The sequence below is a fragment of the Apus apus genome, chromosome 5 (genome assembly GCF_020740795.1).
Source record: "Apus apus isolate bApuApu2 chromosome 5, bApuApu2.pri.cur, whole genome shotgun sequence".
NCBI classification, from domain to species: domain Eukaryota; kingdom Metazoa; phylum Chordata; class Aves; order Apodiformes; family Apodidae; genus Apus; species Apus apus.
The window spans coordinates 61,080,021-61,097,635 of record NC_067286.1 but is presented as its reverse complement, the minus strand read 5'-3'; the positions used below and the strand labels follow the sequence as shown (position 1 = coordinate 61,097,635).

At 38.8% G+C, this 17,615-nt stretch overlaps 1 protein-coding gene across 7 annotated transcripts in view; it reads left to right on the top strand.

Annotated features, from left to right (window-relative positions):
- The window catches only part of KIAA0586 (KIAA0586 ortholog), a 102,567-nt gene that overhangs the window by 12,182 nt on the left and 72,770 nt on the right, over positions 1–17,615 (top strand). For 6 of the 7 annotated variants that reach the window (XM_051622645.1, XM_051622642.1, XM_051622641.1 and 3 more), the window contains exons 13-19: positions 895–967; positions 1,286–1,546; positions 2,705–2,888; positions 9,115–9,300; positions 10,487–10,674; positions 11,878–11,985; positions 13,038–13,118. In XM_051622645.1, coding sequence (XP_051478605.1) covers positions 895–967; positions 1,286–1,546; positions 2,705–2,888; positions 9,115–9,300; positions 10,487–10,674; positions 11,878–11,985; positions 13,038–13,118 — 1,081 coding nt within the window. The remainder of the gene's footprint in view (positions 1–894; positions 968–1,285; positions 1,547–2,704; positions 2,889–9,114; positions 9,301–10,486; positions 10,675–11,877; positions 11,986–13,037; positions 13,119–17,615) is intronic. The other variant, XM_051622643.1, reaches the window with a different exon arrangement.

The window sequence follows — 17,615 nt, the reverse complement described above, 5'->3', positions numbered from 1 at the left end:
AGGAGGGGAGATTTAGATTAGACATCAGGAAGAAATTATTTAGTGTGAGGGTGGTGAGACACTGGAACAGGTTGCCCAGAGAAGCTGCCTCATCCCTGGAAGTGTTGAAGGGCAGGTTGGATGGAGCTTGGAGCAACCTGGTCTGGTGGGAGGTGTCCCTGCCCATGCAGGGGGTTGGGACTGGATGATCTTGAAGGTCACTTCCAACCCAAACCAGTCTGTGCTTCTATGATTTTGAATTTCAAATATTCTTTGATCCTCTTCATCATTATTTTTTATGTCAGGTACCTACCTGTTCCTTCTTGTTAATCTGCATTTTGAGACACTATCATCTGGACAAACTGCTCTGCTGTTATGACAAGGAGACATTTAGGTTTTTGTAGACAAAGTTGCACTAATTAGAAAATTAAAGGGTAATTTCATCCTTCAGAGCAGAATAGGCTTCACAAGCCTGTAAATGTTACAGGATTAGTCATCCTACAGCAGAACTTTGGCTTTAGAACTTTAGCTTCATTATTTGTATTAAACACTCCTGCTTGGGTCACAATGAAAGTTTTCCTAGTCGGTTACAACTTAATCTTTGAAGGTAACTTTATGTCAGGATTGTTTTCAGGCATGATATTTGGTATCATCTTTTAGAGGAAGCAGCAATTTTTGTCATCTGCCTTTTGACTTCTGAGTTGGGATACTTTTACCTTGTTTCTTGCAGTTTTTGCTCAAAACAGGAACAGATAAGGGCTGCCTGGTGCCTGCTGGAGACTGTAGAGGTGCAGAATCTTAGTGTCTCTGTGTTCTGGGTTTCTCTTTTTACAGTGTTTATAGGTCATTACTTTCCCAGGAACAAATCTGTGCCATTTAAGCAGCACTTACCTAAAATAGTTCTTCTATTTTCAGAGATGCACTGGAAGAGATTCGTATCAGAAAGACTGTGGATGAGTGGATCAAGGCAATCAGTGTGGAAATCCAGGTATGGCTGCTAAAAATGGGTACAGGGGTTTTTTTTGCATTCTATTTTTCCACCTTACTTTGTTCTTTCTTGTCAATAGTTAAACATGATTCATTCACAGCTTGAAAACATCACAAAGCTGCTTATTAGTAGCTTTTAATAGGGTGGGTTAAAATACTTATCCCTGTTTAAAACTTCCATTGCTTAATGAAAATCACTGGTCACAGTTGCTGGCTAACATGACAACCAAGCCATTTCTCAGAACTTCAAAGTTGGCCACAAACTCTTCTGATATCCTTGATGATTAAAACTGCTTTTATGTTCATGTTTTATCTTTAGGCTGAAATGGCAAGAAATGATTCAGAACAAGAGAGATACGATCAAAAGGTCCCGTGGATGAAGAGAGCCCAAAACATCAAGGCTACAAAGACCAATAATGAAATTAAAGCAAAAGCTGAAAAAAACCAAGGATGCTTGACAAAGAAGCCTTTATTTGCAGCTAAGCCCTTGCAGAAGCAAGCAGAAGATAACACAAGAAAACAGAGGTTTAGAACTTACTTTTCTTCTGAAAGTTTTCAGAGGAAAGAAAAACTAATGGATGTGAGTTCCCAAGTAGTTGGTTTCTTTCTTGGGTAATGACTGCTGTGCTTTAGGTTGCTATATTCATTTGAAAAAGGGTTTGTATGTGTAACCATAGTAATTCCAAATCACAGAATGGTGGGAGTTGGAAGGGACCTCTAGAGAACATCTAGTCAAACCCTCCTGCTAGAGCAGGAGCCCCTAGAGCAGATCATACAGGAACATGTCCAGGCAGGTTTGGAATTTCTCTGGGGATGGAGAATCCACAACCTCCCAGGGCAGCCTGTTCCAGTGCTCTGTCACTCTCACGGTAAAGAAGTTTTTCCTTATGTTCAACTTGAACCTCCTGTGCTCCAGTTTGTGCCCATTGCCCTTTGTTCTGTCACTGAACACCACTGAGAAACGTCTGAATGAAAGTGATAGCCCTGTCCTGTGGATGTCTGTTCTGAGAATTGTCCTTGTTTTCATTTGCTGTTGAAGTATCAGCTGAGTGTGTATAACACTATAGAATTAATTATCATGTTATCATAGAATCATTGAGTTTGGAAGGGACCTCAAGATCATCAAGTTCCAACCCCCCTGCCATGAGCAGGAAACCACTAAAACAGGTTGCACAAAACCTCCTCCAACCTGGCCTTAAAAACCTCCAGGGATGGGGCATCAACAGCCTCCCTGGGCAACCCATTCCAGTTCCTCACCACCCTTAGAGTGAAGAATTTCTTCCGCACATCTAACCTAAATCTCCCCTCTCTCAGTTTAAAACCATTACCCCTTGTCCTATCACTATCCTCTCTGATGAAAATCCTCTCCCCAGCTTTCCTGTAGGGCCCTTTCAAGTACTGGAAGGTGCTCTTAAGGTCTCCCTGGAGCCTTCTCTAGGCTGAACAGCCCCAATTTTCTTAGCCTGTCTTCATAGCAGAGCTGCTCCAGGCCTTTGATCATCTTGGTGGCCCTTCTCTGGACCCTTTCCAAGAGGTCTATGAATTTGTCTTGCCCAATACCTGCTGTTTTATTCAGCTGTCAGGAAGCTGCTTTTATGTATGGCTGAGTTTTCATGTGTGCTTGCAATGTATATTGTTTGTTGCAGAACTTCTTACTTTTTTCCCCTCTGGACTTTTGCATCACTATTGATATGTTCAAATTTTCCTACCTGAAGAGCTGTAAACTACTTTTTTGCAGATGTGTCAGGGTCATGTGAGCAGAAGTGCAATGATACCAAATGAAGATTATCTGTGGCAAGTTTATGGGAAACCAATTTACCAGGGCCATCGTAGCACCCTTAAAAAAGCACCATATCTGAGATTCAACTCTCCCTCTCCCAAATCTAAGCTTCAAAGACCCAAGGTGATAGAGCGTGTTAGAGGTAAGCAATGCTTTGATGTGGATGAAGTGTTTCTTCCCACTTTTTGCCATTAGAAATTCCTTCTATAAATGAAATTGTTTAATCCTACATCATCTGCATTTCAGTGGAAAGCTTAAGCAACTGCAATAGGGTTAGAAGATGCTCTTACCAAAACTGAAAAATATCAGTAGATTCTCAGATTTGCTTTGTGTGTCTCAGTTATTTTAAATTGTTGAAGTCATATTCATTTCTAAATTTAATAAACTAATTAGTAAATATTTATTATTGCCCAGCTTTTAAAGAGCTGAATTGCTCAAAGTAACAACATAAACACCTGAAAGTTTACTGTGTTGAGAAACTAACTCAGCTTTCCTAAAGGTCACTGAGATGGATTCTTTGTGTCAGGTTTATCTAATCATGTCATTTAAATGATTAATTAATTTGAAGTTATGAAATCTACTGAGATTTGAAACATTTAAGAATTGTGATATTTCTTTTCCCACCTCTAATATGTGGATTGCAATATGAAAATTTACATGGATGGGTTTGAAAATGAGCTCTATTAACATGAAAATACTGAAATGTGTTAATTGTAAGCATTGGTTGAGGTCACTAAATGCAGGTAAAACATCTTTTGTTACTCAGGTCAGGGTGAAATGTGACATGGAGCTCTTTTTGTGCTAACTTTTTACAGTTATTTAATTGACTGATAAAGGTTACTAGCTGATTAATAATTAATTCCATTCATTTGTTTTGTAGGCAAAGTATCAAGATTAGAAGATTTAATTTTTTAACCTATTAAAAATGTATACAAATAACACTTAAAAAATTAAACTGTATAATATCTGATGTTAGATAAAATTTATCTACAGTTACCTGAGTTAGTAGAAGGTTATGTTTGCTCTAGTGAAATTCATCCATTCATTGCAGTTTGAAATAGCACGGTTTAGATTTGTCTGTTTTACTTAGATATCTTTTATTTCCTAGTTATCCTGTCAAAACCTACTTATTCTTAATACATAAAGTAAGATTAATCTTTAATTGAGCTGTTAAAAAACCTGAATGTGTAGGATTATGGGGAGATTTAGATGTCATTACTGCTGTTAATTTAAATTACTAGAAATGCTGGTAATGAGGGATGAAGTTTAGTCAAAGATACTTCCAAAGTGGTTGCACTTTGCTGTGTTCATTATGATTAAAGCTCTGGGGGAACTTCTCATCCTTCCCCATATCTGTCCTGAAAAGGGTTTAGTCAAGATACCAGTTGCTTTACACATGGTAAGGTAGTGAAAAACATTGCAAGAAACCAACAAAACATGATGGGGATTGGGAAATCCAAGAGGAGGAAGTTGCAGTGGAGGGCAGATAAAAAAAAACCACAACAACAAAAAAAACCCAAGGGCTTATTTTTCTTCTCACTTCAGGAGAGAGTGGGCAAATGACGTGGTAAAAGATGATGATGGAGAGCAAGAGTGTGTTATGTGTAAGAGGCAGTTAAAGGGATAGTGGGCACAGGCTGCTTAGCAGGATGAGAGCATCAGTGAAAAAATATTAGTTTGCTTCCCTCTGTGCTTCTTGCACTTATGCTGTTGTTACCCATGCAGGGAAAATATGCTTGATGCAATCTTAGCTGTCATGTTTAAAAGATGGTGTCTGAGGTTTTTTTATTATAGCTGTATGAAATAGAAGAGATTAACGTGAGGAAGCAGTTACCTGATGAGACCATGGTTTTAGGCCATGTATGGTATAAAACCTCTTTATGTCTTTGCAGACAAGCACTGCTGTTGTGTTTGGGTGGGGTTATTGACATTATGATGGGAAATGTTCAAAATAGGGCAAGACTCTGTTGTTCAGCTTAGCATAGTCTATATGCCATGCTTTGTGACCAGTCCTCTGGAGTCCAGTTTTGATCCATGGAGAGAAAGCATTACTGATAGAAAGTGTTTGTAATTCTCATAAACCTCCTGGAAAATGTGTGTGACAGTCCTGGCAAAAATCTACAAGACTTTTCAGAACTTCATTTCTTGTAAAAATGGAAGAATGTGGTGTATGATAACTGCTTGTTGCTTATATTTTTTATTTGACCTGTTTTGAACCACTTCCTTTCTTTGTGAAGAATGTCAGTATACTCATTTGAAGGACCAGAAGGATATATCACTCTTTTGGACTTCTGGTTATGCTGAACACCTGTAACATAGTTCATTCTGGAGAGATTTTTTTGAATAAAATCTGTGCTTCTAAGCACTTAGTGTAGCAATAACAACAACACAGTGACCTCTAAGATTTGGATTGAGAACAGACACTTCTTTAAAAATATTTAATCAGCAGTTCTGCTTTTGCTGAGTCCTAAATGACATTTTTCTTCTATATTTATTGGCCTCTTGTCCTTTATAGAAGGTCACAACCTTTCCATGGAGGCCAATTTCATCATTCCAGAAACAACGCCTTGTAAAGAGGCAGAAAAAGTGGCCCCGCAATCTAATTATAAGAAGTAGGTCATTTGATCAAATGGTACTAACTGCTTTCTGCTGTGTATGTTTTTAATTCAGCTGTGTCAGTGAAAGGTAAAGGTACAGGTTGCAGTTGTAATAAACTGCTCCTGTGCTATAGCTTGTTTTCTGTTGGAGGCAAAGAGAAATGAAAGAGAAAATTGTGTACTGGATCCACGCCGCATTTAATCTTCCAGAACTCCTACGTGTGACAAACAGAGTTTAAAAGCTATTTGCTTGAAACCAGAATGAACTCTGGATAGCCTTTACCCGAAATGATTCTGTTCCAAGTCCTTAAGTCATCCTCCAGCAGTACAGCAGCTTGTGTGTTTGCAATCATAAAGCTGCAGCAAAACTCGTTCCTCTATTTTGCATCAGACTGTGGTTACAGAATGTTATGTTTTTGTCACTTCTCTTGGCTGCAAGTAAAATAAGACACCCCCTTATATTCTTATCTAAGGGAAGAAAGGAAGAATATGGAATTTTTTTGCATGTCACTTACAAGAGTAGCACTCCAATTAATGTGTGTCCTGAGACCTGATAGCAGCCTGCCAGTATCTGAAGGGGCTACAGGAAAGCTGGGGAGGGGCTTTTACAAGGGCTTGTAGTGAGAGGACAAGAGGTAATGGTTTTAAGCTGGAAGAGGGGAGATTGAGGTTAGATCTGAGGGAGAAATTCTCTGTTGTGAGGGTGGTGAGACCCTGGCCCAGGTTGCCCAGAGAAGCTGTGGCTGCCCCATCCCTGGCAGTGTTGAAGGGCAAGTTGGATGGGGCTTGGAGCAGCCTGGTCTAGTGGGAGGTGTCCCTGCCCGTGGCAGGGGGTTGAAAATAGGGGGTCTTTACAGTCCCTCCCAATCCAAACCATTCCATGGTTTTAATGGCTTTAGACTGAGGTCAGCCTTTGATATTGGCATTACTTGTCTTTGATGCTTCTTACAAGACAGTTGGTCAAGCTGCTTAATTTTTGTGCTTTCCTATATCTTGCCAATAAAATGGAAATTAACATGTCTGTGTTTCACATAGGTCTCTTGAAGACACAACAGTTACATGGTTTTGAGAGCTGCTATTCTGAAAGATGCTGTTATGGCAGGGAAGAATAACATTTAGAAACAGGTCTGTACTGCTCTATAGTAGGAGGGAACATAAAATGAAGCAAGGTCAAATGAGCACTTTAAAGCACCACTTTCTTGAAAAAAGCAAGCAAGCAAGCAATCTTACTTATATTAGGCATGATTAGTACTTTCCTTCATGGATCTGTACCCACAGATTCCCTTCCTGGCCTTGGTGAAGCAGGTGACTCAAAGGCTTAAAAATTATTGGAAGTTGTTGGCCTTGGTTTGATTGGCTGGAAAATCCAGACTTATTAAATTACTTTATTTTCTTAGAGCAGTTCACTGAGCTTGTTTTAAATTAGTGCTAGAATAAGGATGTTTATTTAAGACTGAAATGGCCATCTGGAGAGTCTCTTTCCAGTTATTTTATAACTTTCTCAACCATTTTCTTTTTGCAAATAAACTGTAGTGACTAATACTTAGTTTCTTCTGGGAAGTTGGAAAAAACATCCAACTAACACGTTTATGAGTAAGAGAGCATTTCTAAAAAAAAGTTGGAGTTCTTTTCTTGCATAATTTGAACTGATAAATATATGTAAAACACCTTTTTTTTTTTTTTTTTAAAGCTAAGTTTAATTAAATGTCTGGTTTCTGCCTAGTGCAAATAAACTTTTCAGGGGGAAATGAAAAGTTGAAAGCAATTAAAATGAGGTGCTGTGTGTATACAGTTCTTAATCATTCTCACTGGGAGAACCTTGTTTTTACAAGTTGGCAGTGTTGCAGACTTGTTGCCAATGTCTGCTTTTACTCAAAAGTTCAAGGCCGGGGGGACTGTTAGATCATGTGCTATGACCTCTTCTAAATCACAAGCCACTGAACTGTATCTATTTATGTTACTGAGTCCAGTAATTTGTCTTTGACTGAAGAACAGTTTTTCTGGCTAACCTGTGCTTTGCAGAAAGGCACGTGCTCATCATTTAAAGACATTATGAAATTCTGCCCTTAATTACTTCCTCCCATGGCTCGATACCTTATGGTTCAAAAGTCAACGGGACTCTTCAAGTTTAGTATCTGATTTATAGTGAGTTTTTGGCTTCAGTTCACTGCTACTTCAGTTCTTGGTTGATTTTCCTTCAAAAAATTAAAAAGGCCCTTTGATGTCTAATCTATTTTAATATTTACAGAGGTACAGAAATAGAACTCTGTGCAGTATTATCATATTTGGAAGTCATCTTCTGCTCCACCTCAGCCTGCTGAGGCATCTGCAGAGTACATTTGTCCCTTTGACCACAGCACTGTATTGTGATTTCTCATTGCATTTCTTACCCAACATGACCTTAAAGCCTTTTTCAGGGACACTTCTTTCTGACCCGTTCTTGTTCACTGAAAAGTTATGTCTTGCTGTTCTTGTTTCTGGGCTTCCAACCCCTAATTTGTGTGTATAAAATTCCATTCCTTGAGTGGATTGCCTTTGTTTTTAGGACTCATATTATCAGTCTTTATTATCTCTCAGTTTTATAATAGTTGAAAGTTTTTCCTCAGTTAAGTAGGAAGCTATTAAATGTGAATAGAGCTACAAAGTGCTTGTTGCCATGTGTTAACTGGCCATTAATACAGGAGGGGTGATGGTCAGAAACAGGAGTAAGGTGACATTTTCCAGCTGTAGTGAAGTTTGGGAATTGGTTATCCATGTGATTTCTTTCAGGTTTATTTTCCTAATGCCTACAAAGTAGAAGCACTTTTGTTTGAATGATTGTTCTCTCCTTTTTTTGGGCATGTTTCAAGCAGTTTTTATTCATTTAGGTTAAAGTTAATTATTTGCCTAATAATACCTATTTTTTTGTAAAGAACAGAAGTTGAATAAGACCCTTCATGACTGTCTAGTGAGAAATGCATCACTGCAATAAATCTTCTCCTCTGCTATATGCTTAAGGCATTGTTATGTACAGCTTACTTCTGGGTGGCTATTTAACAATACATTTTCAAAACTGAACCAAAATTCAGTGCTTCCTCAACATGACAAATCAAGACTTACAGGTATTAATTATGGCTTTGTATTCCAGGAGCAAGGAGTTGTTAAACCAGGAGTTTGTGGGTTGTATCTGTTCAGTTGAGTACCTGTCTATATTTTGGCTAGAGACAAACTGCAGGTTTATAAAACTGAGGCAGTTAATCTGATGAATACAGCCAAACTATCTCTTGTTCTATACTCTATCTTCTTGGCATGCCAGACTTGCATGCTGTTGCAACGCTGTATTTCAAACCTAAATCAGGAGTTCCTTGTTAGCTGCTAAACTGCATGTTTCATTCCAGTCTATTTCCATCCCTCTGACCTTTTCTTCACAGTTATGTGCCTTTATTTCCTAGACTCGGATGTTTGAAAATTGTGATTTGTAATTCCTTTATTGCTGTGAGTGCTGTGACGTCTAACTTAACACTTTTGGACATGTTCCTGTATGATCTACTGTAGATGATTCTGCTCTAGCAGGAGGAGTTGGACTGCATGATCTTCAGAGATCCCTTCCAACCCTGACCACTCCGACTCTGTGGCCTTTATATTCCACCTTCCTGTCTCGCTCCCTTGCTCCCTCCATCCCGCAGTAAAACGTGGAATTGTTTCAGTTGAAGGGCTTAAATTAGTAGTGTGTGATATTGTCTTGTTTGCCCATGCACTGATGGTGTGTGGGTTTGTCTGCTGTTGTTTCAGGCACAAAGGTGAAGTCAGCAAGAACACAGACTCCTCGTGCACAGACGGTGGTGACCAGCCCTAAGCAGCAGCATCCTTTATATGCACTTAGCCAGGAAAATCAGTACCTCTTTAGTCCAAGTCAAGATGTACCTGCAGGCTCAGGTCTCCTTGAAGGTCACCTAATTCCCATGGCTATTCCATTAGGTAGGAGCAAATAACCTGTGGAAGGGATCTGTGAAGATGAATGACTGCTACTTGGTGGAAATAAAACTTCATCTGAAGCCAGTGATTTCCTCTGGCCCATGAGATTTGCAGCTGCCCTTTTTTTGTGGGAAATCTACGTGGGGGAACAGCTTAAAATTATCTGGTTCTCTTAATTCTTCATGCCATAAGTCTGGTGATAACCTGACAGAGCAATTATTTCTTGGCTGCACATACCTTCTTTGGTACAATTTACATGTCTAGGATTCTTGCTCTGGCTTTAAGTTTGGTATCCACATAAGCAGGAACTGAATAATTTGCTCTTGTATTCAACATTTACAGAGTCACAGAATCATTCTGGTTGGAAAAGACCTTTAAGACCATCAAGTCCAGCCATAACCTCACTCTACCAACCATTAACCCAACTCTACCAAGTCCAATGCTTAAACCGTGTTCCCAAGCCCCACATCTACACATCTCTTAAACACTTCCAGGGATGGTGATTCAGCCACCACCCTGGGCAGCCTGTACCAGTGTTTGATAACCCTTTCAGTGAAGAAATTTCTTCTAATATCTACTCTAAACATGCCCTGGCAGAACTTGAGGCCATTTCCTCTTGTCACCTACAATGACTAAGCCCAACAATTTCAGTAGGATTGTGCCAAACACTAAATGCATTGTCATGGCTTCTGTATTTTTGAACCTTCAATAAAACCTTTATATAGGCCTTGTTTTGCCAAGGTTTGGTATTATATTGGCATTTTTAAAAGAGAATTATGTTTTAAAAGGCTATCTCAAATTAAAACTTGTGGGATGCCATACGAAATGTAACAATATTTTGAATATGGTTAAGAAAATGTGAGGTGGGGGGAGCATGGTATATAATTTTTGAACAGCAAACACAATGTAGTTATTCCGATTTTCAGCAGTAGGTGTCACCATAGTAAAGAAAAAGGAATAATTTCAAAACATGTCAGTATTGAGTTTACAGTTTCTGCTGGGAAAGCCTTAAAATTACCTGGTAAAGCACTATGCTTTAGCTAGTGTTAATAGGGGACCTGTTAATTAGTCTGCAGTTACATAGTCTGTCTCATGTGGAACACAGGCACCCAGGATTTAATTTTAATTAATGTATTAATTTCTTGACTTGGGAGATTTGTGTATATCTTTATTTTTAAACTGTCCTTAGGTCAGACCCAGATGAGTGGCATCTCACTGCAGCCTGCTGGATTGGTGATAGGTAAAGCACAACCTGTTGCAGTTACACCTTCTCTTCCTGAAGTGCCACCAAAACCTCTGCAGGAGGTAAAAAAACCAAACATAGCTGTGGTAGAGATAAGATCAGAGGGAAAGGATCCACCTCAGCTGACTGTGCAGGTGTGTGGCAAGAATGATCATTGTTTATTTTAATCAATGCTAACTAAAGACAGTCTCATCCATCAGTAACTTTGGCACCAGTAGGTGGTTTTCAGTATGAAATAGAAACATATAGAATGAAGGGAACAAAAAGTTGTCATGCTTTGCTAATATTAATATCTTAACAATTATCTTTATTGTTTAACCAGAATAGAAAGCTATTTGTTTTGTAAGTCACCTATGCAGGGTGTTTGTAAAATAGTTCTATGCTATGTTTTCTTTTTTTAAATGAGATTTTTGAGCCAGAACCAACTGTGAATTAAAAAAGTATTAAAATACATGTCAGTCTTCTTGGATTAATGCTTTAGACTTTAAGACTTCTTTTCAAGCTGATAGTCAACTCAAGAATTTCACTGCTGATTAATGAGCCTTTGCAATCCTTACCTAGTGGGTTGGTTGGCTTTGGTTTTTTTATTTTTTACATGAGTCAGTTGTCAAGGAAGTTAATGTTTCTTACATATTCGTTGTTTTGGATTCAAGTTGTTGAGAAATACACACTCCTACACACGCCTTTCAGATACAAGTGATTCATAGAACTCAAAGTTAAATACAGGTAGTGTGTGTGATTTATTCCCTCCCTGGATCACTGTTTTCCACCCACATCCATTTTGCTGTTCCTTCACCCAGTTCTTAAATGTCTGAGGTGACTTTTTCCCCCCCCAAAGAATTATGCAAGCATTTAAACTTTTGTTCTTAAAAACCCCATGTTTTGCTGCTCTAATGAGCATGCCTGTATTACAAGCTATATTGTTACACAATTACCCCTTTATTTTATTATGCCAGATGAATGACAACGTGAAGCCAATAACCAGCCCACACAGTGGCTTGTAGGCCAACATAGTACAAATGGATTGCAAGTCAAACACACATCTGCTGTTTAAATAGTTGCACTCACCTTTTGTCACATGCAAGACAAAGTAACAGGATTAGAGAACAAGTGAAATCAGGTACCACAAGAGAAGAGGTGAACGCTTCTGGGATTAGTTTTTTTGTGCATTACAGAATTCTGTTTCTTACACTTGAGTTATCAGATACAGACATGAGAAAAGGAGGTCACTGGAGTTTAGTGTCTCAGTAGGAAGTGGAAGAGAGAATCTAGAAAGTTCAGTGATAGTAGCTGAGTGAATACCTAGATTTTCAGATTGGTACTTTTTTCTGTCCTAGGTGTTACCAAATGTGGATATTGACAGTGTTTCAAGTGACAGTGTGAGTGTTAACCCTGTTCTTCCAGGCTCTGAACCTGCACTTCCTCCTGTCAGTGCTGTCATACAGGTATTGGTTGCTCTAGATGTCTGTGAATTCAAATTTGTTTAAAAAGAAAATATATTAAATGACCACAAAATGATCTCATTGTCTTGTTTTACTTAGAGAAATTGGGTAGTTCCAGGAAAAGAAAATCAGCATTTCTCTGTCCTGTTAAGGATTCTAATCCCTTAGTGGATCTTATTTATACTGGCTCCAGTGTTCTGGCATGAAGACTTGAGGATGTTCTTCATTCCTCTGTCTCCTCCTTGGCTGTACTCGAGTGGTTAGGGGTGTGTATGCACAGCCTCTTCACTGGTAGCCTGGTGTGTTTGGAGCTGGCTCCTCTGTTCTCCATAGAACTTTTCAGATGTATTTTTAATCTAATCTAAGCAGCAATGAAAGTTTCTGTGCAACTAGAAGGTTAACTGCTGTATGCAGAGTGATCAAGTTGTAAACTAGGTCATGTTTTTGCAGGATGGCATGTAGTTTGTTCCAGTGAGCTTCTGTCTTGTGCGTTGCACAGGCAGGACAGTGTGAGGGCACAGTGTTGCAGTGATTGTTGTTTTTGTAATTATTGTACCTTCTGTTTCCCTCTGTGTTAGTTGCTACTCTGACTTAGGCAGTTAGGTCCTTCAGAGCCCTGTGATCAAGGCATTCACTGAATAAGACAGAGACCATGGACTAAAATAATGATGATTTAAAAGGGATATTATTAAATATCAATAAACTGCACAAAAGTTGCTTAAGACACTTGCAGACTTGTGCTGTGTTTTGCAATATTTTGTCTTACTGATTTTTTTAACAAGAGCTACATTTATTGCCCTAGAACTTCTGATGTTGAGACACTGCATTCGATTTGGTAACAGCAGCTTTTAGCTGTCAGCATACAAGAGAAAGTTCTAATAATCTCTTTATGCTATGCAGAGACTTGTAGGGTGGGTAAAGCATTTTTTCTGGATTCAGGCTATTAACAGTGAGTGGTCATTTAATTGCATTCTTGTAATTAAGTTTTTCTGCTGATGCTTTTTTTTTCCCCCCCCACTGTGAAATACCTAACAATTTCAATCTGTCTTTATAAGACTCCAGAAGATGTACATAGTGAGGAGGAAGATGCACAGTTTCCAGGAACTAATTTCATTGATGTTACTGATGTCACACAGGTAATTATATTGCAAAGTTGTCCTTTCCTTTTAAATCCATTTACATTTGTTTTATCTTATTCTGTCATAACTGAAAGCACAATACAGAAGATTAGTTTGTTTTACTAGCAACTTTAAAAATAAACATTGTGAGCAATAGTGAAGTGTTTGCAGTGCTATAAACAGTATTTCAAATTGCTGTGTGTTAGTAAATAAAGGACCTTTAAGAATTACAATAAACATTAACTTTTATTTGGATGGGTTAGAATCCATGAGAAGTAAAAGCAGACCTTTAAAATTAGTGCTGATTATAGCACTAGATTTCTTAGACATACTTAGATTTTACCATTTCAAACTCTAAATGTAATGCACTTATAAGATACTCTTAGAGATTTTACGTGAGGAGACCTCTCTTTTAAAATGTGGAAGTATTTTTTGAGGGCTCTCTTTTAAAACTTGTGGCTTAGAACAATCTGCATGAGCTTTTGAGGTCCTGAAGTGCTTTAGCATAATTTCTCATTTCTGTCAAATATTATGTAACCTTAAAAATCAAAGACAAGCAGGGTATGTGAGTACAGGTGTGCAGCTCATCTCATGGATCCCACTAAGAGGTTAGGAAATGTTTATTTTCCTGGGTGCCTTATGAGAGTGTCTGTGCATGTTTAACAACATTGTTTCTGGATGATGATAACGTGGGTTTATTTGAGATACTCTGAATTTTTTAGCTGAATTTTTTTAGGTAGCAAGTCCTTTGCTTGACCTCCTGTCAGTCAGAGTGGGGGCTGACAAATGCTCAAGGTGGGTGACCCAGCCTGTATTTCCCTTCTTCAGATGAAGGGCAGAAGCAGAAGCTCACTGGCAGCTGGGAAAGGCAAGGCTGCCTCTGAAGGATGCAAGATGCTGCCACCCAGGTGCTGTGCAGTGTCTTGCCTCTGTGGAAGGTGGCAGCTCCCACCTCCTGCTGCTCCTGGGACTCAGTAAATACCAGCAGGTGAAATTGCCTCTAATCCCAGGATTTAGAGTGTACATGAAGTATTAACCCTATAGCCTACTAGTCAGTGCAGGGTAGAGTTAGTGTTAAAATTAAGCTTTTAACATTATGCTTTAATTAAAACAGACCTAAAGGGATGGTTTACCTATCAAAAGTGGGGAAATGCTTGATTCATTTTTAGTTTTAAAAATAGCTGATGTTATTGGAGGGGAGGAGTTAAATCTGTTTGGACAATTTTGTTCTGTTTGCACAAGGAAGGCTTTATTTGATAAAAATCAATGTGAAAGCTATTTAATAAATCAGTTTAAGAACTAACACAAGGAAATGCTGCAATGCTAATTTTTTTTATGTGTGAATAATAGTTATTAATCTTCTCTTTTTTCCTTTTTCTCCTGGATTGCTTTTATCTTTTATTTTTGGCAATGGGATAGATTCTAACCACAATACCAAAAAAATGTTCCAAGTGCAACATGTTTGGCCTATGACCACACAGACAATGTTCTTAAAAATGTGCAAGGCAAACACAACATGGAAGCATAAAATCAACCTCTGGAGTGGCAGGGGTATTTAAGACATGAAAAGAAGCAAAATTATTGTTATAAAAAAGGCTTCAGATTAATGAAAAAATGTGCATAAGAAGCTATACAGGAAAGTAACTTATTATTGTCTTCCACCCACACTCCTTTTATTATGAAAACTTAATTCTGTTGGAGCTGAAGATGATAAGTATTTGTATGAAATATCCTTTTTTTTCTTTTCCTTTTTGTTTGTGGCTTTTGTGGTGCTGTTTTTTATTGTTTCCCTAGTGGTTATTGCAAAAAGGCCTCAGGACTCTGTCCCAGGCATTTCCTTTCCCTAGGATTTGTTTTACCTTTCCCAACAGAAGAGATACATTAAAGAGATACTTAGGAGGTGGAATTCTGGTTGTTAGCCCTGGTAGCCAGAGAGAGGCAAGGTGACCCCAGCTGCCTGCTGCCAGGTCCAGCCAGTGCTGGGGCAGGGCATGTGGTGCTACAGGCAGACACATAAACACACGTGTGCACTACATGTCTGCATACATGCACATGAGGGCCTGCACAGCTCAGCACTCAAACAGCACTGATGCACTGATCCTGTTCCCCTCTCTGGCAGGTCAGGATAAGGGGCTGGGATGTATGTGTGCTTGGTGTATGTACATGTATGTGTGTTTGTAGACATCTGTGTACACAGGCATACATGTCCAGAGGAGGCCATGGAGATGACCAGAGGGCACCTCTCCTGTGAAGACAGGCTGAGAGAGTTGGGGTTCTTCAACCTGGAGAAGAGAAGGCTCCAGGGAGACCTCATAGTGGCCTTCCAGTGCCTGAAGGAGCTACAGGAAAGCTGGGGAGGGACTTTTTACAAGGGCTTGTAATGAGAAGACAAGGGGTAATGGCCTTAAACTGGAAGAGGGGAGACTGAGGTTAGACACTAGGAAGAAATCCTTTGCTGCAAAGTTGGTGAGACCCTGGCCCAGGTTGCCCAGAGAAGCTGTGGCTGCCCCATCCCTGGCAGTGTTGAAGAGCAGGTTGGATGGGGCTTGGAGCAACCTGGTCTGGTGGGAGGTGTCCCTGCCCATGGCTGGTGGGTTGGAACTGGATGATCTTTAAGGTCTCTTCCAAACCAAACCAGTCTGTGATTCTAACCTAAGAGTAATTTGTTTTACCAGTTTTGTGGGCTAATGAAACATGTCCCAACTCATAAAACACACATCCTGCCACAGGAAGAGGTGATGTGCCTTGTTCTCCCATTGCAGCCTGGCCCTCTACTGTTTAAAAACCCAGAGCTCCATCTTCCAAAATAGCTGAATCAGCTGCTTTTATTTCACAATAAGAAAATTCACATGTGGAATGAAGCAGAAAAGGCTGTTCCAGCTTTGATTTACACACTTCTTTATTTTTGATCAGTGGTTGCACCTGCAACAAATGACATTCAGACTTTCAGAACAGGACAGTTCTCCTAAGGCCAGCCCTGGCATGGACCCTGCCTTATTCCAGAGGGAGAAGCTTGATCAGCCCAGAACAGATTATCAGGTTTATTGAGTCTACTCTCCAACTCTTATGAGAAGCCACATTCTGCAGGCTTTCTGGGATTTAAGATCAGAAACAGCTTTTCCTCTCTCTGAGTGTGCCCTAATTGCATGGTGGGGACTTTTTTCCTTGTCCCTGATTTCCCACAGATGCTTTTTATGGCAGTGTTGTTGGGTTTTTAACATCTATAACTCATCAGACAAAAGCTCATAGGTGCCACCTGCAATGCAGCCTGACTTTGTGAAAATTGCTTTAGAAATCTGTCAAAAAGAAATTAATTGCTAAGTTTTGGGTGGCTTTAATAAAACACCATGTGTATGCATGTTTGGTAATGGAACAAAATTAATCTGTACCACCTAATAATTTCAAAAGTTCTTTTTAATTATTTGAATGTCATTTGGAAAATAGAATTTCAGCTTCATACTTTATTATAAAGTACAATTATTAATATTCCAATCATATCTGAAAGACTTTCTGATGCCATATTTTGATTGGGAGTCACAATAGATATTTTCAACAGTCTCCAGGGAGGTAGAAAGAATGGAGAGCAGATTATTCAGGATTGGTCTGTGAAGTGATATATGTCCAAGTTCAATCTGTATAATTAAATACTGACTTTTTTTTTTTTTTATTTCAGCAGAGATAATATATCACCCCAAAATGAAAATAATTTTCTTTAGGACTTGTGCACTATTAAATCTAGAATATTTTTGCACATAATTTAGAAATGCAGGAGGACTGCAAAAGTTTGTCAGAAATTACTCCAGTGTTAGATTTATTGGATGTGCTTGGTTTATTTAATCCAGATGTTTGTGTTTTGCATACTTTCAGAGAAGATTATACTCAATAGGCAACATCAAAGAAAATTTATGGAGTAATGCAGTCAGAAGAAAATGCATAATGAAACACTGGACAAAGACATCTTTACATTTGCTGTCAGAATGAGCTGTGGTTATGAATATATAAATCCTAACAGAATGGACTGCTTAGTAGCTTGCAAGGCATCCAGTGCCATTCTATGTTTAACTTCACTGTCTTATTTCTGTGCTAGAATGGTTTCAAGATCTTTGTCACCCAAATAGACATACTCTGGTTTGATTGCTTTCCAAGTTACAGCTCTTCTTTGGAGAATTATTACTGTTAAGATCCAGAAGGATCCTGCTCACCAGTAGCTATTTGTTGTAAAACCTATGATGGACCTACCTGACTTTTCAGTTTTAAAGTATATTAAGTTAGGAGAGAAGCACTAATGCTGTGTTGGAAAGGAGAAAGGAAAATTCTCCTTTATTTTTTTTTCCTTCTCTGTTCTTTCTGGTTTTAGTGATTTGTTCTTTTATTCATAGAAAATATATAGGAGGGGTCTTATTTTATGGTTTAAAAGTAAATTTAATTTATGTAAGGAAAAAGAAGGCTTTTTTCTCCTTTCATTGTGTTGGAGATTAATGTTAGTAAATGTAGACTTACAGTGAGCTCTTTTAT